A 25,717-nucleotide genomic window follows, 5' to 3' on the forward strand; every position below is an offset into this window, starting at 1 on the left:
CTAATCATTTATTCCACTAAATTTATATTTCACGCGAAGAGTGAACTGATGGTAATGGTTGTTGCATTTGCAGAAAATGTTAATGATATGCACACAGGACTGGACAGCAGAAACTCAAGTGAATACGGGGGAGGGGGGAATCAAGGTTTATTTGCAACCCAGTCCTTCCATTTCTGAATGCCAGATGCTTTCTCTTATAATCCATTCTATGGGTGGGGATTACTGGGGCTGAGTGGTATTTAGTGATTACATCATAGAGGTACAGCAACTGCCCAGCAGGCGGTCTATCTGCACTTGTGCAGGGAGCAGGGAGCCATATCTCTGAGCTTCCAGCGGGGAATCCTGACCCTTCCTTGTGTCTGTCCTAGCCATCCCCTGCCAGCCCACCCCTGCAGACCTTCTGTCCTGCTGGGAAATTTGGACTTGCCTAGTGTTGACTCTGTACCCCACAGGCTGAGAGAGCTGAAGGGCTTGGGGAATGATATCCATTTGGGTTCGTTCATGTCCTGCCCTGTGTCCACTCCACTTTTATTCCCCATTTTCATAAGAAATGCTTCCCTTGGTGTTCTAATTACCAGTTGCAGTTTGATAGATCGAGTAATTTTTAATTTTTCGTAGATTGCTAAAATAAAAGAACTAAAGGGGTGTTTATTTTCAAGACATGAAATTGAGCCACTGATTTCATATCAGATATATGCGAGCTATTAGATGTACCCCATCTTTCTTCTCTGTTTACCATATTATTCTCTGGATGCTCAAAGAAACACCTTATATATAGAAGCCCTCTCAAAACAGAAAGAAGAGATCATATACGTGTTATACTCTTGAGGTGGCATTTACTTAGTCAACAATATCTACCAGATTAAAGTTATAATGACCTCATGTCATTGTATACTAATTATATTTTACTTCTGTTGCATTTCTGAGTATGTTAAGCTAAAAGCAAATTAAACTGCCAGAAGCATTTTAGGCCGTGTTCAAATACTAACAGGTTTGATAAACATATTTGTCTAAGAGTAGGACAAAGAGCTCTTTGTTTACTGACATACTTGATTGTCATTCTGCTGTACACCTCTCCTATGGTTGTTTTATAGGACATAAAGTCTACATATCCTGTCGGAATCTCCTATTTATTTATAGCTTCCTGCAAAGTGGCTTATTGTCATTTATTATTTCTTATTTGATTTATGCAACATCTTTCCGCCAAAGAGCCCATGACTTATTTACATAAAGAGTGCGCACACACACACACACACAAACACACACTTGAACTTCACTCAACACTGTCATATAGTTAGCAGTGTGGCACCAAGAATCTGCAGGAGGCTTTTCCATTTGTTTCTTTTTTGTTGTTGTTGTTCCAAGACTATGTTGTGGAATATTTCTCATATCCCAGGGACACCATATTACCTCTCACTTTGAGTATTTATTGTTTGCCTCTAGGTGGATCGGATCATCTTCTGTGTCTTCTTAGAAGTCGATTTTAAAATCTACAGAAAGAAAATGGGCGAGTTTTTCCCTGCAGGTGAGTAAAGTGATTTGTTCTCTTTGGAATTGAAGATTGGAGTGGAAGCATCAGTTATATTTATATTTCACTTCTTATCTTAAGAAATGTTGGAGATGTGGTCTCCATACTCCAGTAACCCCTGACAACTTGTATCATAATTTTCAAGACCTCAAGTGGGTGACAGAAGATCTAAGCGCTCGACCCCTCTGTCCCAGGAAGCCATGATGTTGTCTTGGGGAAGTCAGTTCATCTTTTGAGTCTCAGTTTCTCACATCAAAAATGAGGGACTGAGCCAAATGACTTCTAAAGACTTTTCCTGTGGCCCTAAATTGCATAATCTGTGATTTGTTCCCCACAAGTGTAAGTTGTCCAAGCCTGTGCCTATGTCCACCATGTCAAACACCTTTGCTGGAAATTATGAGGAGCCTATTTATATTTGTAGCCAGAATTCAAAGAGTTCCTGCACTTTCTCCCTATTTTCCCCAATTTTCTTGGCCCAAATTACAATGAAGATTGCAGCATGCCCTAGGGCAATCTGAGAGAAGTACTCACTCACATTACTTCACATTTCTTTTGAGAATGTAGGCAAAATCTAGGTTATTAAAGAACCTTGTTTAGATTGATTGAATGTGTCATTAGATTTGGTTGGATTGGTTAATTCAAATACTTCCCCCTCATTGTTTCTCTTCGAGGCTTGTTTAATACCTTGTTATTTTGTGGGTGCCATTAGAGTCACAGTGCTCAAGGTGCTTTCTTCAGCCATGGTAAAAATGGCTTCCAGGAATGAAGCCACAGTGAGCGTTTTTGATGTCTACTTTTGAGGGTTCTGTGCCCACATGAAATGGCTTTCCATGTACCTGGTGACTTTAGCAGGTGGGAGGGAGGGAGTGGTGCACATTCACCCTCTCTGGCAGTCAGAGCCATCCAGTAAAGAGGATGCCATGCCCAAAGATCAGAGCAGGATACAGGTAGCTGTCAAGAACAGCTACAAAAAACTTGCTGGAGATATTCAACTCTATGCTGATATTCAAGGTGGACGAAGTTCTTCTGGGTGATTTGGTTTCTCTCTAGTTTCATAACTGAAAGGTAAATCTGCTAAGTATATTTAATTGGAGACTTTAACTACAGTATTTTCTGAACTAAAACGTAGTTTTAGTTTGGGATGAAGGAGAGGACTGTGATTGTGGCCTTTTTCTTTTCTCCATCTCCTTTCTCCTTTTTCACCTTTTTAAAAAAATTTTTAAGTGACTCAGTAATTTACAGCATGTAAAGCACATAGTAACTATTTAATAAGTAGTTAGTATGAGCTAAATTTAATAAATTCTTCTTCACCATAATCTGATAGATTTTTTTTCTGTTTCAATATCCTTGTTTCATCCTTTCTCTTTATTTCCTATATAAACATAGTGAGTTGATTGTGCCTGAATTTCTTTACTTTTAAGTATTCTTTGAGTGTGTGTTTTTTTTTACATATTCTTAAAAGAAAATATTCATTCATGAAAAAAAAATGTGACTTGCCATTGTGTGTGAGGCAAATATTCTCATGTCTTAACATCATAGCATATTTCTTAAGCTTTCATCAATTTTGTACTTCTTGAGTGTTTAGAATTATGACATAATATTCATTTCCATGTCTTCTAACATAAAACTTGTTTTCACTCTAACATATAAAAATAATTGCATATATGTGATCGATTGATATTAAAACAAATCTATCCATCAGCAAGTATTTCCAGTGATGCAAAGCCAAAAATCATACTATACATTTTTTTAAATGGGACAGTTTTAGTGGTCTAGAATGTATTAATGATTATGTAAATAAATTATTATTTGAAAAACTGCTACTCTAAATAAATCCAACATGCATCTTACTGCTTGAGCATATGAAATAATAAAATCATCCTCAGTTCCACATCAATACTTTGAATCATAGCATGCTCATGAAATTATTTCCAGTGCATATTTATAATAGGAAGTACATTTTTGAACTACATGTCAAAATCCCCTCAAAACTGTTGAGTATTTCCACAATGCTGAAGCATCAGCCATTTGCAAATTCTGAATATGCAATATGAAATAAAGGTGACTTCCACTAGAATGTGTGACTGCTAATACAGATGATATACATTATCTGTCCATAATTTGAATTTATGGTTAATTCATAACCATACCATCTTTAATTAGAATATGATATTTCTGGCTTGCCATATATTCCCCCTAGACTGAGTTATTCAGACTCTCTAACTAATCTTCTTAACCCCTCCCAATGCAATAATGACAATAATTTAGGAAAAAATCCCACATCATTTTATATGAAACTAACTCTCTATGTTTTGGGGTATATTAACCTTATGTCTTTACATCTTATAATCAGGGATCTGAGACAAAATGTATAAGAAAACAATACAAGTGAGGCTAGAAAAGATCACATTAAAGACACAATGCATACAGAACTACTACTACCTAATATTAATGATAAGAATAATATTTATCAATAATAAATTAATGATAAGTTAATATTTATGGATTTCTTTCTCTCAGCCAACCACACGGGTTAAGTCAGGTAATCTTCATACTCACTCTAAGAAACTAATCACTCTATTAACCCTACTTTTTTATATGGAAAATGATACGTACCTAAGAAAAGGAGGCATACGGCTAGGAAGCAGCAGAACTCTATTTCAAAATTGAGAATGGCATCTGTCATTGCACAAGTGATAATAGGTTCGTTTCCTCAGAGCATCTCCACACAAAGATGGGTTCAACTTCTAGGGTGCATTTGGATCACTGAGAAAGTCTCATTCTTAATTTCATCTGCTGCCCATCATTTTTCAAAGCTGCCATGCTTCTCTTCTGATACCTGTAAATGTCCTCATGGAAACTTTCTCATAAGAGTCAGATTGGTTACTTGATTGTGGATCCCAAAATTAAATTCCATCCAGATCAGCTGGGCAGTGTGATGCTTTGACCTGCAGAGGAGCAGGACAGTGGTCACTGGGGAAACAAAACACCTTATGCATGACCACAGGGGAGGGTGGAAAGGTGCTGGTTATCGTTTGCTAGAGCTGCTGGGACATAGTATGACAGAGTAGGGGGCTCAAACGACTGTAATTAATTTTTCACAATTCTGGAGGCTAGAAGTGCAAGATCAGGTGTCGCAGAATTGCTTTCTTCTGAGACCTCTCTTCTCCACTTATAGATGGCTACCTTTCCTCCTTGTCTTGATCCTGTCTTCCCTCTGTGTGTGCCTGTGTCCTAATCCCCCACTCCTTGTCAGGACACCAGTCCCATGAGATTAGGGCCCACCTTAATAACCTCATTGTAATTTGAGCACCTGTTTAAAAAGCCTATCTCCTGGGGCACCTGGGTGGCTCAGTTGGTTAAGCTGCCAACTCTTGATTTCAGCTCAGACCATAATCTCATGATTCCTGAGTTCTAGCCCCACATGGGGCTTTGCTTGGGATTCTCTCTCCCTCTCTCTGTCTCTCCCCTTCTTGCACGCTCTCTCTCTCTTTCAAAACAAACAAACAAACAAACAAATAAATGCTTAAGGGGAAAAAGACCCTATCTCCTAATATAGTCACATTCTGAGTCACTCTAGATTAGGACTCCAGCAAACATTTTGGGGGACACAACTCAACCCCTAAGAGAGCCCATCATAGAAAGGCAGTAGAAACCACAAATGAAAGAAATCATCAATAATTTTTGTTTAAAAATTAAAATCCAACAGTTTTATATCTTGCTGTGAGTGAAGCACTTTTGAATTTTTCCTGTTAGGTGTGTTATTTGGAATACTAGTGTGGCAGCTTTATGGAATTACCACACACTTTGGTTACAAGTAATTGTGGTTACAGTATACCATTAGATGGCCTATAGCAATAATATTTTTACAATTCAACTCAGAGATCTCTTTGTTCTTTACATAAAAAGTTTGTTATTTTTCAGTATGTAAGATTCATTGTGTGTATTTTTTCATAGATTTGGTTTATGGAGGTCAATTTTTTATTAGAGTCTAAGTTCCAGTAGAGAATTTGGGGATATTAATTTTCCTCATAATAACAATGTCAAATTTACAGTTTGGGAACTGTATCAAAGACTCTCAATGTTGGAAGTAAGAAATGCCATGGTCAAGCCCCTCCCCTACTTAAAGGAAAGCCTACATTTGTGTATGTCAATGGTTCTCAACTATATTCTTCAGGAAGGAATATTTCTCCAAAAACAATTTTTAAGTTATATCCTCTGACAAATGGACATGATATTTTTAAAACTATTACCTGGATTTATTCTTTATAACTTAACAAGAGAGAGTATCCACATGACCTCTTCTCCAAACCCTCTCCTCACTGATTTTATAAGCTTTCCTCATTCAACATCATTCACTATCATTCTGTCTATAAATCAACAAATAATTTATTACATACCTATGCTTGCCCAAGGCTTTGGTCATTGCTGCATGTGAGATATAGTTCTTGGTGCCTGGGTGCCTCAGTCAGTTAAGCGACTGACTTTGGCTCAGGTCATGGTCTCTGGGTTAGTGAGTGCAAGCCCTGCATTGGGCTCTGTGCTGATAGCTAGGAGCCTGGAGCCTGCTTCAGATTCTCTGTCTCCCTCTCTCTCTGTACCTCCCCTATTCACACTCTGTCTCTCTTTTTCTCAAAAATAAATAAACATTAAAAAATTTTTAAAGATATAGTTTTTAGGGTCATCTGGATGACTCAATCAGTTAAGCGTCTGACTCTTGGTTTCGGCTCAGGTCATGATCTCATGGTTTGTGATATCAAGCCCTGTGTCAGGCTCAGTGCTGACAACATGGAGCCTGCTGGGGATTCTCCCCTCTCTCTCTGCTTCTCCCCTCTTTCTTTCTCAAAATAAATAAACATTTTTTTTAAAAAAAGATAAAATTCATATAATATGCCTGAGAGGTCAGTTATTATGCAATAACAATAACAATATTATCAAATGATCAAGGATAGCACTGATATGGTCAAAGTACCCAGGAATACAGAGGCAAACATATATGAGAACCAGGGTGGTTGTGGCAAGTTTCATAAAGAGTGTTATTACTGGGGCTTGTGGGTGGCTTAGTTAGTTGAGCCTCTAAATTCAGCTCAGGTCATGATCTCGCAGTTCCTGTGTTCAAACCCCTCATAGGATGCTGTGCTGATAGCGGGAGCCTGCCTCGGATTCTGTGTCTCCCCCTCTCTCTGCTCCTCCCTTGTCATGCTCTCTCTTTCAAAAATAAATAAACATTTAAAAAAGAGAGAATGTTATTATGGGGTGCCTGGGTGGCTCTGTCAGTTAAGCGTTGGACTTCAGCTTAGGTTGTGAGTTCAAATGGTTTGTGGGTTCAAGCCCTTCATCGGGTTCTCTGCTGTCAGTGCAGAGCCCGCTTCAGACCCTTTGTCCCCTTCTCTCTGCCCCTTCCCTGCTCATACTCCAGTAGCCAAAAGGCAATAAAAATTATCTATTTAACATAAATAAACATTAAAAAAAAAAGTACGTGTCACTTGAAAGATGAGCAGGAGCAGAGAAGTGATACCAAGTACTGTGTAAGTGACCCAGAGGAAGAAAGGCATTTCAGGTAGAAGAATTTGAGAAATAAGTAGGATGCTTATCTCCAGTTTGTGAATCCCTGTCTGGGAAATGTTGACACTCATCACCATGTAATATGCAGTTGTACAATTAATTGTATGACTTTGTGCATGTTGCTTAATCTTTTTTATACTTCAGCGTTACCATGTGCAAACACAGTAACAGGCAAATCCAAAGGAATAAATAATAATGTAAATGAATGTTCAGAGAGATGTCTAGACCAAGCATCATAATTTTTTAAACATCCATGTTTCTTATTACAGTTTTAAAAGGAGGTGGCCATTTTAATTAAGATGGCTATAACTTCATATTACAAAAGTAGTACAGAGTTATAGTAAAACTAGATCATCGAAAAGAAGATACAAATGATTGAGAATGAATTACCCTTTGTCGTTATCCTATAGATCTCCTTTAAAATAAAAAATGCGGGGCGCCTGGGTGGCTTAGTCGGTTAAGCATCCGACTTTCGCTTAGGTCATGATCTCGCGGTTCGTGGGTTCGAGCCCCGCGTCGGGCTCTGTGCTGACTGCCAGCTCAGAGCCTGGAGCTTGTTTCAGTCTGTGACTCCCTCTCTCTCTGACCCTCACCTGCTCATGCTGTCTCTCTCTCTCTCTTCTAGAAATAAATAAAAAAACATTTAAAAAAATTAAAAAAAAATGGAAAATGCAAACTGTCAGTAATACAGTCTTATCACTTGCTGTGTGTCACTTACCACAAATATTTATTTATTATGTCATAATATTTTCTCCCTTAATATAATTTTAATGGATACAATGTTAACCCAAAACCATACTGTTGAACTGTCAAATTATTTTTGCAAATAATTCCCTATTTTTAAATAAATAACACAACAAAACAGCTTCATAAATAAATATTGGCATACATCCACAATTTTTTAAGAATACTTTTCTAGAAGTATAATTACTTTTTCAAAATGGCATCCAAAGCCAAGACTTTTTTTATACTAATTGTCAAACTGGCCATGGTGCTTATAGAACTATGGGTCAATGTCATATACGGAACAACTGAAGGGGTCTTCATTCCCAGAGTCACAAATGTGAAGGCCTATACCTTGCATTAAGTGCCCGTTTTCTTATTGTATTATGGAAAGAGAGAGCTCTCTGGGGTCCCTTCCTTAAAGACACTGATCCCATTCATGAGGGCTCCACATTTATGAGCTAATTACCTCCTGAAGGCCCCACCTCCTAATTCATCATATTGGGAGTTAGGATTCTGACAAATGAATACCGCTCATACCATGAGCAGTATGTGAGAATTTATTTTTCCCCTGCTCTTCCCAAAGGGGCACATGCTCATTTTTTTATGTTATCATTTTTATAAATGAAATAAAGTAATTAATGGGTAACAATGTGTATTTCTTTTATTTCTAATATGGCTTATCATTTCTTTCAGTTACTTATTATATCTCCCAATGTTTTATGGGAAATTGCTACTCATATCCTTTGTACATTTTTATTGACTATTTCATCTTTTTTTGTGATCTGGAATTTGTATACTAAGGTTCTTAGCTCTTTCAAATATATGTTGCAAGGAGTTTCTCATTTTGTCATTTGCCTTTGTGATATTATTCTTTTATAACCGAATCAATGAGGAAATGTGGAAAGACGAAAGAAAGATAAAAGAAAAATGGGAGAAAAAAAATGAATGGAAGGAAGGAGAGAAAGAAGGGAAGGAGAAAGAGTAGTTGGAAAAAAGAAAGGAATAAAGGTAAAAAAGAAAAAATAAACCCTTTTTTGGAGAATGAAGTTGAAAACTAAAAACTTCAAGAATTACTTTTATTGTAAGCCTGACTTGATCCCATAAGAAATCATTTTGTTTTATTTTATTTTTTCTTTATATTTTTATTTTTGATAAAGGGAAAGAGTGAGCACAAGCATGTGCAGGGAGGGGCAGAGGGAGAGAGAGAATCTTAAGCAGTCTCCATGCCCAGCATGGAGCCCAACATGGAGCTCGATCTCACAACTTTGAGATCATGACCTAAACCCAAACCAAAAGTCAGATGCTTAACTGACTGAACTTAACTCGGGTGCCCCAGAAAACATTTTATTTCTAAATAGGATTATTCTTAGTTCCACTCCTTAGATACTTTTTCGTCAGAGCAGTATGATTTCATATGACAGGGTATGATAGGAAAAAAAGTGCCTTTCCCTCAAAGACGCCTTAAACATCAGAACCTGTGAATATGCTGGATCACATGACAAAAGGGAAATAAGATTGCAAATGAGATGAAGGTTGCTAATTAATGGACCTAAAGATGGGAATGTTATCCTGTGTTACCTGGGCAGACTCAATACAATCACAAAGTTTCTTAAAAATAGAAGACGAAGGCAAGAGAGAGACAGTGGGAGACATGGACAGTGTTCGGAAAGATGTGCGTCACTGGCTTCGAGATAGAAAAGAGGGGCCACAAGCAGAGGTATATAGCCTTCAGTAGCCAAAAGGCAAAGAAACAGATTCTCCCCAAGAGCCTTCAGGAAGGAGTGCAGGCTTGCCATCATCTTAATGGTAGCCCATTGAAATCCGTACCAAACAGCGATCGTGTGAAACTGTAAGATAACAAATTTGTGCTGTTTTAAGCCATTAAATGTGTGGAAGTTGGTTACAGCAGCCCTATAAACTAACTCACCAGTTGAAGAAACACACACACACAAACTGCTTACCCAGTCTTATTTGTACATTTTCCCCACATGACACATTTGTTGTATAGAAAGAAAAAACTACAAAGTGAAGAATTCAGAAATTTCATTAATTATGAATATTTATGGTGACTTGGCACATTTGTGCACATTTGTACACTTTCAATGTGTAGATCCCATTGATGTTTAGAATTATACAAGACATGTTCTCTGTAACGTGACATAAATGAGTTGATTTCCTTCTTAGGAATTGGGTGCTAACCATTTCCACTTGATAGGCCTCAAAAGCTGCAAATGCATTTTGCCTTCAATGAAAATCTAGTGAAGTGTTGCTGTAACCAAGCAACCTGAATGCAGGAACAAGCAGCAGGCATAGACTGAAAGCGATCTGTCCCTTCAAAAGGGGGGAATGTGTAGTGTGTGTAGCAAATGCCTATGAATAGCAGAACAAATAAGGACCTGGGGACACGAACCTTGACTAAGCATAGTTTGATCTCATTAGGAGGTTCTGATAAAACAAAGACAAGACAAAACGCTGCTTGGAGAAGGGAGATGCTGTAGACATCTTTACAGAGATCCCTGCAGGGTGCTTCCAAAAGACCCTTCACACATTCTGGGTAGAATGTTCTGTTCTTTAGGTGAAAACTTCAAGGCATATGCAGGGGGAGAAAAAAACCCTTTCGAGGTATAGTATGTGAATGAAAGAATTTGTAATAAGACACAGAGATAAGTATAAAGATAAAAATAACAATAAAGTAAATGAAATCCTCCAACCCTTTATTCTTTACCTATGGCCCTAACTTTTACTCTCAGCTATAGGCTTTTGAGGTTTTCACCTTCAGTTGCTGTTCACTCTATATCCAGAGCAATTAACGATTTCCAATACCTTGCTACAACTGTCACTTGTTGAGATTATCAGAAATTTTTTGATGGGTCCAGCATGGTTATTGACACCAGTGGGTATTTGATCATGTGACTCCACATGACGCTTTGCAGCCCTTATCTTACTTTACTGGTCAGCCTTTATCCTACTGACCATTCTGTCTTCAACTTCTCTTCCTGCCAGCCCTCTCTGGTACACTCACCTGTGCACTGTCCATCTCTAGGCATCTCCAACTCAACAAATCTAAAAGTAAATTCAGAAACCTTCCCTTCCACCCAATCCTTCTCCTAAATCCTCTATCTCAGTAATTGGTGCCATGATGGCCAAGCCAGAAGCAGCAGAACCATACAGCTTTTTAAGCAGTGCCTTTTATTTACTGATTGATTTATTAATTAATGAGATTTGAGTGCTCCTCTTGACCAAAGACCAGTTGGGAGGTTGAGTGGAACAACCTTTGGCTTATTATTTTTCTGATTTCTCTTAGCCTTATCCATTGCCTTGAAGAAAGTCAGTTTAGCAATTTGTTAGATTCCATGGGTCCAGGCTTTCTATTTAATGGAAGAGCTATACTCTGCAAGCATGTCCCCTTTACCAGCCATTCTTTGCTTGACATTTCAGCTTTGTCAAGTTTCACAAGAAGCCATGAGCACACCCACATCTTCCATACTTCGTGAAAATCCTGGGGAGCTTGGAGCACTTTATTTTGGCTAATAATATTTTCTCTCTCTGCAAATGCAAATTGCTCCTAGAAGCCCTTAGTAATAAAATATTTAAAAGATAAAGGATACAGAAAAATCTTCTGTTAAGAAAGTAAGCCTTAAGAGAGAGGTAGGAGCACATGAAATAAAACCCTACAACAAGATCGTCCTAATTGCTCTGTTTGACAGACACGACCTGCACATTTGTGTGGATGCTCCTGAAATTTTGACCAGGGAATTTCAGGTGCCCATCCTTCTTTTTCCCCCTGGAAGTAGAGAGGCTGCCTTAATAGCCCATAAGTGCAAGTTTCTTCTTCATAACACATTTCTTTTGCCATGCAACCTATAGGCCTCTTTAAAACAAATTTCCACCACATACATGTCTTTTATCCAATCTTAGGATCCTGGCCATGCACCACAATACCTGTGCCATCCAGCTACAGGGTACATGGATGACTTCAAGCATAGAAGGAACTATATTCTTGTGAAGAGAATAACTGTTCCTCAGTCCCAGCAACTGCATGGTGTGGGCACCCCTCATCAGCATGAGTGTTGGCTAGACATCACACGTTAGGTCAACTTGGATATACAAAAAGTGAGGTATCTACTGGCTTTGAAAGTTTTCCTCCAGCACACAAATATCACTCCTTTTGGCCAATGGTTCTCCAACTGCAGCTTTCATGGACGTTACCTGGAGGACTTATTAGAAGAGTGTTGGGCCCCTCCCCTGAGCTTCTGTTTGTTTCACTAGATCTTTAGTGGAACCTGAGAATTTGCATTTCTAACAAGTTCTCAGGTGATAATGGTGCTGCTGGCCCAGAGACCACACTTCAGACTGAAGTTTGAGGGGAGGGGGGGCTGTAATCTGTTTTGATTCCTTTTACTTCCAAAAGACTGCATTAGTTATGGAAACTCTAGAGATAAAGAAATAAGACCAATCTCAAGTCATTGCAAAATCCGTGGGATATTCTGTTTTTCAACAAACTCTGGCTTCGTTCAAGAAGGTGAAGTAGATATTACAAACTCTTCCTCCTGAACTGTACAAAGCTGTTACTGAAAACTGTTTATTCATGGGAAGCCAATGTGCTTTCATACTCCTTTTTATCAAAAGAAGTACAAATTGTACTTTTGGTGCAGAACTCAACAGGGTGATCTGACAGAGAGGGGCATAGTGAGTAAAAAACAGCATCTATTATGAAATTAACATCAAAGAGACCCCTAAAGATGAAATAGAGCCTTAACCACTGGGTTGTTTCCGTCGAGGAAGGGAAGCAGTGTTTCTGGAATTGGCATTTCTGAACACACAGGACCATACCATCTGACGGATTTCTCTCTGTTTTGAAATGGTATTTGTATCACTCTGGCTAAGAACCTTTTATTTGATTTTTGTCCTCTAACAAAGAAGCATGATGCTTGAAGAACTGTTAAAAGGGCAGTAGCTCTGTGCCCATGCTCCATCAGTCCCCTAACTCCTTCCAAATTTTGAATGGCATGCCTCCTTATCTCCATACACTTATCCTCTTCTTTCATATATTGCTTTTTTGTTCCCTGGTTGTGGTAGAAAAAAATTCTTGCTAGAAATATGCTGCATAAATACGGCTCAAGTGAGTACATTTTATAGAATAATGTTGAACTAAAGTGGATTTCATTAATAAGTAACAGCACATTAGGTGCTTTGTAGACCAAAATTACTCTGCGCTGGATTTTAATATAAATAATACCAAGATATCACAGCATGTATTTTATAGTTTATTAGTAAATTTCTCTCGTGTCAAAAAAAAAAAAAGTTCTCTCTCAAAAGCTGGCATGTCATTTTCTGCTTAAAGTTGGTTAGTCACCCTGTAATTTTCAAGATAGAATTTAAATTCTTCAACCTGAGGTATTAGGATTCTCCAGAGAGACAGAACCAGTAGTGGATATAGATTTAGATATAAATATAGATGTAGGCATAAATTTATTATAAGGAATTGGATCATGCAGTTATGGAGGCTGCCAGATCCCAGTACCTGTAGTCAGCAAGCTTGAGACAAGAAAGCTGATGGCATGGTTCTAGTAGGAGTCTGAGACCTGAGACCCAGAAGAGCCCATGATGACATTTCAGTCCAGATGCCTGCAGGCTTGAGACCCAGGCAGAGCTAGTGTTTCAAGTTGAGCCCAAAGGCAGGAAAAACCCTATGTCCCCACACAAATGTAGTCTGGCAGTAGTTTCCTCTTCCTTGTGGGAGGGTCATCCTTACACTTATTGGATGAGGCCCAACCACATTGCTGAGGTTATCTGTTTTACTCAGTCTACCAAACAATTCAGATGTTCATTTCATTCGGTCACATCCAGGGTTTGTTTGTTTGACCTGTGTCTGGGCACTCTACCACTCTACAGCCCAGTTACATTGACACATACAATTGACCATCATACCCAGTGAGGAAGATCCTTCATGATCCAGCCAAAACAGGTCACCATGGTTGTCCTGTAAACTCCTGCCTCCGGCCATGAAGAGCTAGTTTTATTCCCTTAAAAGCATCTTGACTCTTCATAACCATGTGTTCTCACAGATGTTTTTCCCTTTGTTTGAGTGTGATTACTCTTTTCTTAGTTCAAATCCCTCCAGAAGCAGACCCTGAAACAAGAGTTCAAATGAAATCATTTATTTGGGAGATGATCCCTGGAATCACCAGCAGGGAGTGGGAAAGAAGAATTGCAAAGGGAAGAAATTAGAAATTAAATTAACCACCCATCCACTGTGGCTTAATCCCAGGGTTGGGGCTGGGGTCAGGGAGAACTCTGGGAGTTTTTGAATTAGTGCCCCTGAGGAGCAAGGGAACTGGAGTACTTCTGTGCAAATCCTGGCAGTCATTTGTGAAAGGCTACCCTCTTGGAGGGGTCGATTCCCTGATATTTCTCCTGTGGCCTCCAGAAACCCAGAGAAAGCCCTCAGATGGAAACCCAAGGGCTGGTGGCTGAAAGTCGGTCTGGCAAGCACTGAAGTGTCAAGGAACAAGGGGTTGTAGGCAGGGCACCCACAGCTACAGGGAATCCACTGCAGCCTTTCCTTTCCCCCAGCTAATTCTGACTCTCCCTTGAGGATTCAACTTAAGTCTTGCCTCTTCTGGAAATCCTTCATAGACCTTCTCTTTGCCTCAGCTGCTTCTTGTCTGTTTCCCAGTAAAACCTCTGCTTACCTGCACCAGAGAGTCTGTTACTTCCTTTTGTGATTGTTGTTTTACTTTTCTCTGTCTTCCACTTCTTTGGGAGCTTTTTGGAGGAAGGGACTGTCAACTGTATCTTCAAGGACTTCCATGGATTCAACATATGGTGTTGGTCAATAAATGGCTGTTTAAGTAGTGAAAGTAGTAATAATAATGGCACTGTAACACTAATAGCCAGTATTTATTGAATGCTCATTCCATGTAAACATGTATTACTAGCTCTAGCAAGTTAGTAACTTTATTATCCCCGTTTCCCAGATAAGAAAGCTGAGATATAGGTTTACATAATTCACCCCAGATTGCACAACCGTATATAGTTTGGCCTGGAAGTAAACCCAAGCAGTTTGAATCCAGATCCTGAATATACTCTTAACCACTATATGAATAAATGAGTGAAATGAATGAATAAATGAATGGTAATAGCAAGTCTGATCCTTCAACACCTAGAGACATTCTAGAGATGATGTGATCAGTATAGTCTATAAAAACCAGCTCTAAAGTTACATTTTCCAAAAACCTTTCCCCATAACCTGACTAGAAGTAGCTATCCCTCCCTTGACACCTTTTGTAATGGCCCTGACCTGACTACTCTCTATTATGTGTTCAAATTGCTCTGCATGTCTTACTTTCCTTACTAATAGTAAGTTTGTAGATAATTGTGTCTAGATGGTCTTGGTATTTTCTATTTCTCCAAACATAAAGCTACACATATAATAGACTATGGAGGAGTATTTGCCAGATGGACAAATAGATACATAGATGACAAGCAAAGAGATCTTTAACTCTTCTTTTATCTTTTCCTGGAAACTGTGGAGACTCTTTTTCATCCCACTCTGATTTCCAGAAAGTCTGTTGTTACAGAGAGGGTCTAGATATTTTAGATGCTCTGAAAAATAAAATTTTATTTAAATCTATTTAAGTTCAGGGAAGAATCTGTGAAGAGTTTACTTTGTAACATTTTGCTAATCATTTAGTTAGAAAATCATATTTCTAAGAGAAAGATATTCTTTCTCCCAAAATTATATTCAGAGAAAAAAAATGAAAGAAATAAATTACACAGAAAACCACTAATGTTTCTAACAATTTAAATGGAAGGAAATTTACTTCTTTAACAGTTAACCATGAGTTACTTTCCCAAAACCTCAACTTAAATGCATTTTCCATGCCTGGTGACTGGTATATCTATAATCTTCATTTATAATTGGCACTTTGAAGAATGTCACATGGAATAAATTTGGCTAAGAAATGACTAACTTTAAAGCATATATCTGGGTGGAAATTACAAGTCTTTACTGAGTCCCCATTGTTTGCAAACCATCATATGGAAACATGTCTTACTATGTAAGAGATAGACAAGAAATATAAACACAGGAATTCTCCAATTTGACTGAAAAATCAGAGAAAATTAGAAATAAAACCTCAGAAATTTTATTCAGCAGAAATCTCTTTATAGATTTTAGTGTATAAAATTAATTTCATTAGATACTAGAGGATACAAAGGAACATAAGACATAGTCTTAACTTTGAAAAACTTAGGATGTAGAGATGGGTACTTGGAGGATAAATATGTTAACAAGTAGACATATAATTTGGTAGTAATAATAAGTAGTATTTAGCATTTAATATTTCAGTAACCGTCCTAGTGCTTTAGGTGGTATTATCTTATTTAATCCTTACCTTTTTCATTAGGCAGACAGGAGTCCCTGCACAGTCACAAACCAGATCAGAGCTGTCTTATAAGATTGATTTGGCAGCTATGTGTAAAAGAAGTTGGAGTCAGGAGTGAGAAAAAGAGAAGAGCAGTTAGGAAACCACAAAACAGGGAAGGCAAATGGCACTGATAGTCTGAATTCAAGTTGCAGTGATGTGAATAGAAAGGAGTAAATGTGGAAATAAGACAGGCAGGTTCATACTTTGATTCATTCATGGAAGGAGAAGAGACCACAACACGTCATAAAAAAAAAAAAAAAAAACAGATACGTCACCCAGAGTGTAGAGGAAGCACATGTCCTTGCCCAATTAATGGGATTTTCACTGGGATGAGGGGAATTGAATGGGAATGATGCAACTGGGTCAGGGTATGGGAGTGGGTACTTGAACTTCCATGGTTAAAGGTTTAGATTTGCACATGTGGCAAATTAGCACTTTTCACAGTGCTGTGCAGGGAATGATTGATGTCAGCCTACACCCAAATGGTGAGCTTCATGTTTCTCAGATGCTTGACACGAGAGCACATCCCTTTCATTGATGGAGAAAGTGTGGCATTTGAAGTGTGCGATTTTTATTTTTCGATCTTTTTAAGAATTGAAATGACCAAAGTGACCATACGTAACTTTTATAAGTAAAACAAGTGATTGCATATATAGTTTGTTATACATATATAATCATTTTTAAAAGGAAATTTGAATCTTAGGTGTTAAATTGTAGTCTATTGTATATTTACATTACATTATATTAATTTAGCATAGTAATATAAGAAAATTGAAATGCATGTTCTAACACTCTTTTCCACTGAGTTCTTTCTTGCCTTTGAAGTTGGATTAGTCAAACTGGAGAATTCTGAGGTTTCTAGCTTTCTTATGAGTTTTTCTTTTGTCTTTCCCCCCTTGTTTAAATAGATGACAATAATGAAGAAGATGTTGACGTGAAAGAAGATTCAGGTATTAAATTTATGATTTTATTCGTAAAGGATAGGTAAGGATCATTTTGTTGTTTATGTACACCTCACAATTTTTCCAAGAGAGGCAAAATAAGGTTAATAAAATAGGTGAAGTGGATTACGAGTACACTCATCTCGATGATCACTGGGTAATATATGGAATTGTTGAACCCCAATATTGTATACCTGGAATTAAAATAACACTGGATGTTAACTATACTGGAATTGAAAGAAAAGAAAAAAATAGAAATGTACACTCAAGGTCATAAAAGAAGAAAGTAATTGTGCTAACTAACCCTTGTGGCTAATACAATTAGCGTATTTAAGCAGTAAGCTTTCAGCTTTCTAAAAGCTGAGGTAAAAATGGAACCTGATGTTATAATAAATACAGTTGTGTAGCAAATCATCCCAAAGCTAAGTGATTAAAAAACCTGCTTATTATGCCCATATATTCTGCAGGGCAGACATTCAGACAGAGCACAGCAGGACCGACTTGATCACGCTGCTCTGCAAGGTCTGAGACCTCCTCAGGAAGTCTCAGTGGCTGAGGGCTGGAATCGTGTGAATATTTGTTCCCTCGCATGTCTGGCTGGCAATTGATATGCTGGCTCTTAGCGGAAACCTCAGCTGTGGCAGTTTTCTGAAACACCTGTGCTTGGCCTTTCTATAACCTGAGCTTCCTCACAGTATGGCAGCCAGGCTCCAAAGTGGTTTCTCTAGAGGCAGCAAGTGAGCCAGCAGGGGCCGTACCTTTTTAAGACTCAGCCTCAGGAGTCCCACAGAATTACTTCTGCAAAAATCTTTTTGGAGCAGTCACTAAGAAACCTGCCCAGACTCATGGGAAGAGAAAATAGGCTCAGCCTCATGATGGGAGCTGTGAGGTTTTGTAGAGCATGTAAGGTCTGAAAAATTGTGGCAGCCATCTTTAGAAAATACATTGTTCATATATGTACATATTTGTACATATTGGTACATTATTGTTCTCACTATCAGAAATTAAGATGCATGCCTGCTTCTTGAGAAAGACCAGAAATCTAGCGGTTACAAAAATTGAATCTGGTTTAAGGTGGCCACCCAATATGTGCTTGATAATGAATGCATGAATTAATAGCCCTGATTTCAATCCTACTTCCTCTACTTACAGACTTACTACTTACTGATTTCAGGTGAAAGTTTTCTCTATAAGCCTCAGTTTACACCTCTAGTGGCAATAATTATTACACTACCATCTTGTTTGGGAATTAAATGAGAAATCATACCTGAAATGTTTCTTGGACCTTAGTAAACACTCAATAAATTATCACTTTTTTCCTTTTGTACTCTAACAGATATTGGAAAGGTATCGAACTCCATGGTATAAGAACTCCATGTTCCCAATTTTGGCAACCACACTGTTCTAGGTCTGAAATGTGGCCAGTTTTCAAAATTAAAACATATCTTAGAGGTCCTAATTTTGTGTAACCCGCTTTTTGATGCCAGAACTCCATACATAAATCACAGACAACACGGTCTGAGCATCTCCATTAATGGGGAGGAGTTTAAATTCTGAGGCAAACAATCTCATTTGGCTAAAATGGTCCTTCTCCTTGTTGAGTTAAATCTCTCTCCCTCCCCTGACCTCCCACTATCTTTGTGGAAAGATAATAGCTCTCTTCTTTGTAGCTGCTCACTGGAACAATGATCATAACTTCTGTGGAGCTTCTAGCTTCCAAATATGCCTGATTTCCTATGATTCCCTTGGCATCCCAGGGCAGTGGGTTTGGAGGGTGGAGAAGTAGAGGGAGAATCTGGAAGCCAGGACTGAAGGAAGTAGAGGAGGGTCTGGAATAGCAGCTTCCAATTCCCTATCTGTATCCCCTTGGTCCTCACCATTCTTCTACAAGACAAACAGCTTTCTAAGGAAAGTCCTTGCGACTCTCCGATGAGTGTTTCTCCCTGGTCACGAAAGCAAACTTGAAGTGCCAGGAAGTTAATTTCTCTGGAGTAGCCCTCAGCCACCGATAGGCAAGAGTTGGTTGACCTCTGCAGGACACATAGGAGGCATATTGTATTCCAGTGCAATCCAGTAGAAATATAATGTGAACTTCATGTTTAATTTCAGATTTCTAGTAATCACATTGCAAAAAGTAAGGAGAAATGAGTGAAATTAATTTAATAAAATTTTAGTAACATAATATATCCAAGATATAATCATTTGAGCATATAATCAATCTAAAACTTTTATGAGTCTGATATTTTACATTTGTGTTTTTACCATGTGAAATTTTTTAAATCTGTGTGTATTTTACATTCTTATCTCAATTCAGACTAGACACATTTCAAATATTCATTGGCAATATGTGGTATTAGACAAGATATTTTTACCATAGCCCAGAGATCTTCAGTAGAATTGAGCCCTGACAGTCAACAGTAGAGCATGCTCACCCAGTATTAGGTGCCTTCCCTTTCTTGTCTCACCTACCTACTCTCCTCTGGTACTTCCTAGGATAATCTCTTAAATTAAGTACTTGCACTCAACCCCTTGTCTTAGTGTCTTATGAGAAAATCCAACCTAAGACAAAGACTCTGCTTGCCTTTTGTAAAACATTAAGCCCAAGGTGAAATTTCAATTAGAATATCCATTCTGATATTCATGTGGGATGTCTTATTATTTAAAAGAACCATATGTTGGAAAAAGACTTTAAGTGGTCACCCCCATCTTGATTTAGTTCTATGGATTTAATGTTAATTTCTGCTATTTTCATTTATCCTGCTCACATGAGGTATCCTTGGAATATCCTTCAGCCATGGGGAGTACTGCCATTTCAGCCAGCCAATTTAAGGACCTTATCTTGCTAAGGATCATTTGCCTAAGTGCCATAAGTACACATTTCTAGGCAGGGGGAGTTGACTTCTTAATGAGATGCAGCTAGCTATCCAAACCACTGAGTGATTTTAAGAAAGTCATTATTAATGCTAATGCAGAGCCCACAAGATTGGAGTCAGCATATGAGGTTTGGGGGGGCTTTAATTGGATCATCATTTCTGATTTTAGTCTCATCAGGTTTCCTGGGGGTTTGTGTCTGGAAGCTGGGTGCAGCTGTTAAAGTCATACTCAGTGGCCCAAGGATGCTAAGTCACTAGGCCAGAATGGGCTTGGGAAGCTGCTCTCCATTTCCTAATATCTGAATACTGAAATCACAGGAGATTTCTGTGCAGAATGGTTCCATGATGTGCCACTGGCCTTACCAGACATTGGTGAGCAGGCTGACTTCAGTTCAGATCTCACCCTCAGACATGTTGGTTTCCAAGAGAGGTCTCTATCCAGACCATTAACTACTGCCTTTCTTCTGCCCTGCATCACATCTTCTTCTCATACAAGTAGAAATGCTGGAAGGATTTTTAAGAATGCAGCTGACTCTAGCAAAGGGCTACTCGGGACCAATAATGAATAATATTCTAAATACAACAAACCAGTGAGGTGCTGGTAAACTGACTCTCTGGGCTGAGGGAACCCCATTTTGGAGAGTTTGCATATTTTATTAGTGTAAATACCCACACCGTGGTGTTGTTCAAGCTACCAAACCTGAGGTCAATGAATGTGGGAGCTGAGAGATAGGTATAGTCAACTGGCTCACATCAGCCCAAGCACACCTCTGCAGAGCCAGTTTTTAATTCAGCATGTACCTTATGCCAGTCACTCAACATACATGAACTATGTAAGATATGCAACAACTGTAGGAGGATGGGAATGTTATTACATAAGGCTTAAGAGGAATTAGTTTCTGGCTTAAATAGCTGGCCCACTGGTGTGTCTGACCACAAAGCTCATACCCTTATACTCCTGTCTCCAGACCCTACAAGTAAGTAGAGCCAGGAGCATCTCAGATGGTGTGAGACTAGGTCATCCTCAAGGTGAGGCTCTGCCCTCGTGGGAAATGGCAGAAACAGACCAGCTTAAAGGCTTAGGATTCCTTTTAAGTCTTTTATCAGTTTCCTTTATCCTACAATAGAAAATGCTTCCCCATGTCCTTCCATTCCCAAGACCTTGTGCTGTTGAAATGGGACCCGACCAGGAACAGAAAATCAAAAGCCACTTATGGCGGTTCAGCTACATCAGAGTCAGGAGCACAGTTGAGTTCTTCAAGGGGCAAAGCTAAGCTCATGGCCAAACTCCAGGTCTCCACCCTCTGCCAGAAACAGAGACAACACAGATAATATGATATGCTGTCAAGGAGAAGTATGGGTTGCTTTGGAGGAATGTTCCTTCAGCTTCCCCAGGCCAAAGTGAGAGTTGTTCTTGCCCAACCATAATTAGAAATCTGAGCATAGAAGCCATGTGTGTCAGTGACCGTTAGTGAGTGCCTCCATGGGTGTTAGGAAATGATACTATACTTACGTTACAAATGACTATTCATAATTAGCATGTATCCATATTCAGTGACTACCCAAGAAGAGCCCTGTAACTTTTTAATAAATGAAGTACCACTACTATTGGGGTATTTATCTCAAAATGTAGACAAACAGAAACCAATAGATGTCTTTAAGAGATGTCTCACCCATTCACCAAGAATTCCCATTCAGGTTGGGAAGTCAAGTTCATGATCAAAACCTCACTTTCAGGAAAGGCTGGTTTGGGGTTGAATCCTCAGCATTAGAAATTCTCCTTAGTCCTAGTTGCAGTTGATGCATTTCAGAGGTATCTTCCATGGAGTCTTAGCATCTCCTCCCAGAAAGATCATAAGTGTCGCTTTGCCCACTCTATGCATCCTTTTGAGCACAGCATCTGTGCTCAGTGAGCTGTTCCAAGCATCTCATTTCTGTTTTTTCTGAACTCGTTCTGAAGGGTCAACATCCATCTCACACCTGGTGACAGAAGTTTGGGAGAACTGCTAACGTAGTCATTGGCAAAATTTTTCACCCTGGCCATGGTAATGATCTTCAATGTGACTGCCTTGCTACCACAGAAAGCCTACAGTGGCCCCCAAAACCTTTGTAGTCCATAATGCCACAGGTCTTTTAGTCATTTATCAAATGTGATTTTTTGTTCTATTCCTTTTCTAATAAATGGGAAAAGAAAAATGAGTCGTCATAGCTCTGTAGTGTAATTTTAGAATTCTAGCATGAGGCGACAGCTGCTAAGAGAGTAAGAATTAGGCATGGGCCCCATTATGTCTTGGCCTTATAGAAAGGCTTGGGTAAAGGAGAAATAAAACCAATTGGAAATGAAATTCTCAAAACACTACTAGGTACCAGGGACACAAGAGAGATTGGGAAAGACAAATCTCCTTTTCTCAAGGAACTTACATTCTTAGGAGGTGGGATGGAGAAGGGAGACATACAATAAAGAAATAAAGAAGAGGACAAAATAATTTCAGATATATCAAGTGATGTATTTAAGAGAGATTTCCCATGCAAGGACCCTTCATATTAGGAATTTAGAGAAGGCATTTCTTGGGAGCAGAATGTTGCTCGAGATTAAAAACTGAGAAGGAGCTAAACATATGAATGTGTATCTCAGGGGGGAAGAAGAATAGTAGGTGTGAAGATTCTAAGGCAAAAACCAGCCTAGTAATGGCTGAAGAACACAAAATGGTGCCAATAAATCTGAAGCCAAAGCACAAGTGGGAGATGAGGCTAAAGCAGTAGGTAGAGCTCAAGTGGCATGGAGTCCTGGCCCATGGAATTGGATTTGGATCTATCTAATTGGTCTTGGTCTGTGATCCAAAACCAGTGGTAAACAGGTGAGCAACAGGATCTGGTTTAGGTTTAAAAGACATCTCTGGTTGCTACATGGAGAATAATTTTAGGGAAGTTAGAAAGCCAGAAGGTTACTGTGATAACCCAAATAAGAGATGCTGCTGTTTTGGGCTAGGGTGATGATTGCCAAGGATGCACCGTGGATGAATATGGGATATCTTTTGGAGCAGAGCTGATAGGACTTACGATTACTGCCTGGAAAAGTATATGAAATAAAATATTAAGGACAGTATCTCCATTTCAGTGTTTAAATTCTTGGGTAGATAGTAAGATGTGAACTACTATGGAGAGAACAGGTTTGCAGATAGCAAGAGTATTGTTCTAGCTGTGACTAATGGGATTATTACATAAATCTGAAATGCTTGGATGCTTGGTGAGAGATGAGTGAAGAGAAATCATTAGGGATGGAAAGAGGGAGTCACAGTTAAATCCCAACCCTGAAAGGAAAATGGGGGTTATAGGACCCAGGAGACAGAAAGGGTCACGTGGAGAAAGCCAACAGATTGGGGTTATAAGCCCTCGAAGACTACTGGATGCCTAGGAAGAAACCAAGAAATTTCACTGGTGCGTAAAGACCCATATCCCAGGGTACAGCTGGTTGGGAAGTGGGGTAAAGAATGGAAAGTGGATCTGGAGGTGCAAAGAGAAGACATCCAGTCAGAATACCAAACAAGATGTCATGTAGGCAGATGAAGACATGTGCTTTGAGCTTAGTAGAGAGACCAGGACTAGAAATACAAATGAATGCCTAATAAAGTATCTATATCTGAATGGGATGAATTTAGGGATATGATTCTTAAAACTACCTTTAGGTTTTTTTTTCCTATTTAAATTCTTCAGAATTTAAATTATTAGCCTCCTTGGATAGACGTGACCCAAGGGTATTGGGAACCATTGAGAAAAGTGAGAAACATAATAATTTAATCGGGGACATATAGAAGTTGTTTAGAATTTGGATTACTAAAGAAATCTGCTAAATAGAAGGAGGATAATTCCAAGCACTGTGCCCTCCCCCCACCCCAAAATGAGATGACATTGTAGTTCATCTAGCTTGACGTGGAGGACTTAGTAAAATGAACTTGCACCATGGCAACTGTCAGTTAATCCTTGAAGTTTTTAATCAGTCTCCTATGGAGAAAAAAAAATTGAGGGTTTCCTTATGAAGAATTTCTTTTAGTTAAAAAAAAGTCATTTAAGAAGCACCTGGGTGACTCAGTCGGTTGAACATCTAACTCTGGATTTTCACTCAGGTCATGATCTCATAGTTCAAGACCGATGTGGGGCTCTGCACTGGCAGTGCAAAACTTGCTGGGGATTCTCTCTCCCTCTCTGTCTGCTCCTCCCCAACTCACTCTGTCTCTGCCAAAATAAATAAATAACCTTTAAAATAAAATAAAATAAGCATTTAAGATTTCACATTTGTGTGCATCATTAATGATGGTAATGAAAGATGTTTAAGCTGACGCTTTTAATCTGTGAACACTGGCGAATCACAGGCTCGTGTCGAAATTCAGTTTAGCCAAAATGACACATGAATCTGTGATCAAGCGTCACTGCACGTGTGGGTTTCCTGAGGGGGGAAAGAACTTTAAACCTTAACATAATTTTAAATATTTAATATCTACATAAGGATATTTTAAATCTTTATGCTTCCAGAGGTGTTAGAGCCAAAAGGCCTCTCTCCACCCCACAAGAAGAGCAAAGCAAAGAAGCCACAATGTTCCAAAGACTCTAGCGAAGGTGAGTCCTTTTCTTCTGGTCTCTAAAAAATTACTCCACGAAAAGAAACTTCTGGTTAACTTTTAAATTATGCATGTGCTCTCACGTTCAGATATTCCTGAGGGTGCCGAAATCACAGAAAAATTCTTTATCCTTTCCTAATATGTTGATTCTCCCCTGGATGTGAGGACAAAACACCAGGTTTAGGTGGAATTTGTGAAGGTAAAAACCAAGTTTAAAAAAAAAAAACAGTTTCTCAGTTCAATGCATTTTCTGTTCCTGTGAATGCTCAAATTGTCAGTGGTGCTTACAAGTTAAGTGGAGACCTCTATGTCATGCGCAGTGCATGGACTTATTGAAGTCATTTGCTTTTTTTTTTCATGATCATGTTCTGAATCCTGACTCAAATGTCAGCAGTGGGTGCTGGAAATTCTTCTGGTCTTTAGTGTTCTTTCCCACTTTTGAGAAGCCAATGTATCTTACCATTGAATGGCAGGTCCCACTGGGCTCAGTTTTCTGAAGAAATGAAGCTGTCTCTCTTTTACTTACAATACTAGTGCCACCTACAAGGTGTTCAAAATTTTCTATTAAAATGTAGATTTGGTTTTTTTAAGGGGGGGTCTTTAACATATATGAGTATACATGAACTTTTTTTTTTAACATTTATTTATTTTTGAGAGACACAGAGAGAGAGACAGATCATGAGCAGGGGAGAAGCAGAGAGAGAGGGAGACACAGCATGGGAAGCAGGCTCCAGGCTCTGAGCTGTCAGCAGAGAGCCTGACACAGGGGTCGAACCCATGAACTGTGAGATCATGACCTGAGCCAAAGTCGGGTGCTCAACTGACTGAGCCACCCAGGTGCCCCATATATAAGTATACATGAACTTCTTAAAGGAGAATGTATTTATGCTTTCTACTTTCTGTCTTTGGAGCCTCACTTTCACTCCACTGTGAAATGGAGAGTATGATAATGCTGGTGGTGTCAGCTTGGGTCTTTGGGGAAGAAGATGCCATGATGATATAGAAGGGCAGGAAATGTACAGGGGAAAAGCCTCAA

The 25,717-nt window shown here is 38.9% G+C and overlaps 1 protein-coding gene across 1 annotated transcript in view; it reads left to right on the forward strand.

Annotated features, from left to right (window-relative positions):
* The window catches only part of LOC120245181 (ADP-ribose glycohydrolase MACROD2-like), a 174,683-nt gene that overhangs the window by 7,799 nt on the left and 141,167 nt on the right, over positions 1-25,717 (forward strand). The window contains exons 4-6 of the mRNA XM_039252109.1: positions 1,444-1,525; positions 17,160-17,201; positions 24,596-24,679. Coding sequence (XP_039108040.1) covers positions 1,444-1,525; positions 17,160-17,201; positions 24,596-24,679 — 208 coding nt within the window. The remainder of the gene's footprint in view (positions 1-1,443; positions 1,526-17,159; positions 17,202-24,595; positions 24,680-25,717) is intronic.

The sequence above is a fragment of the Hyaena hyaena genome, unplaced genomic scaffold (genome assembly GCF_003009895.1).
Source record: "Hyaena hyaena isolate Hyena2069 unplaced genomic scaffold, ASM300989v1 scaffold_411, whole genome shotgun sequence".
In the NCBI taxonomy this organism is placed as follows: domain Eukaryota; kingdom Metazoa; phylum Chordata; class Mammalia; order Carnivora; family Hyaenidae; genus Hyaena; species Hyaena hyaena.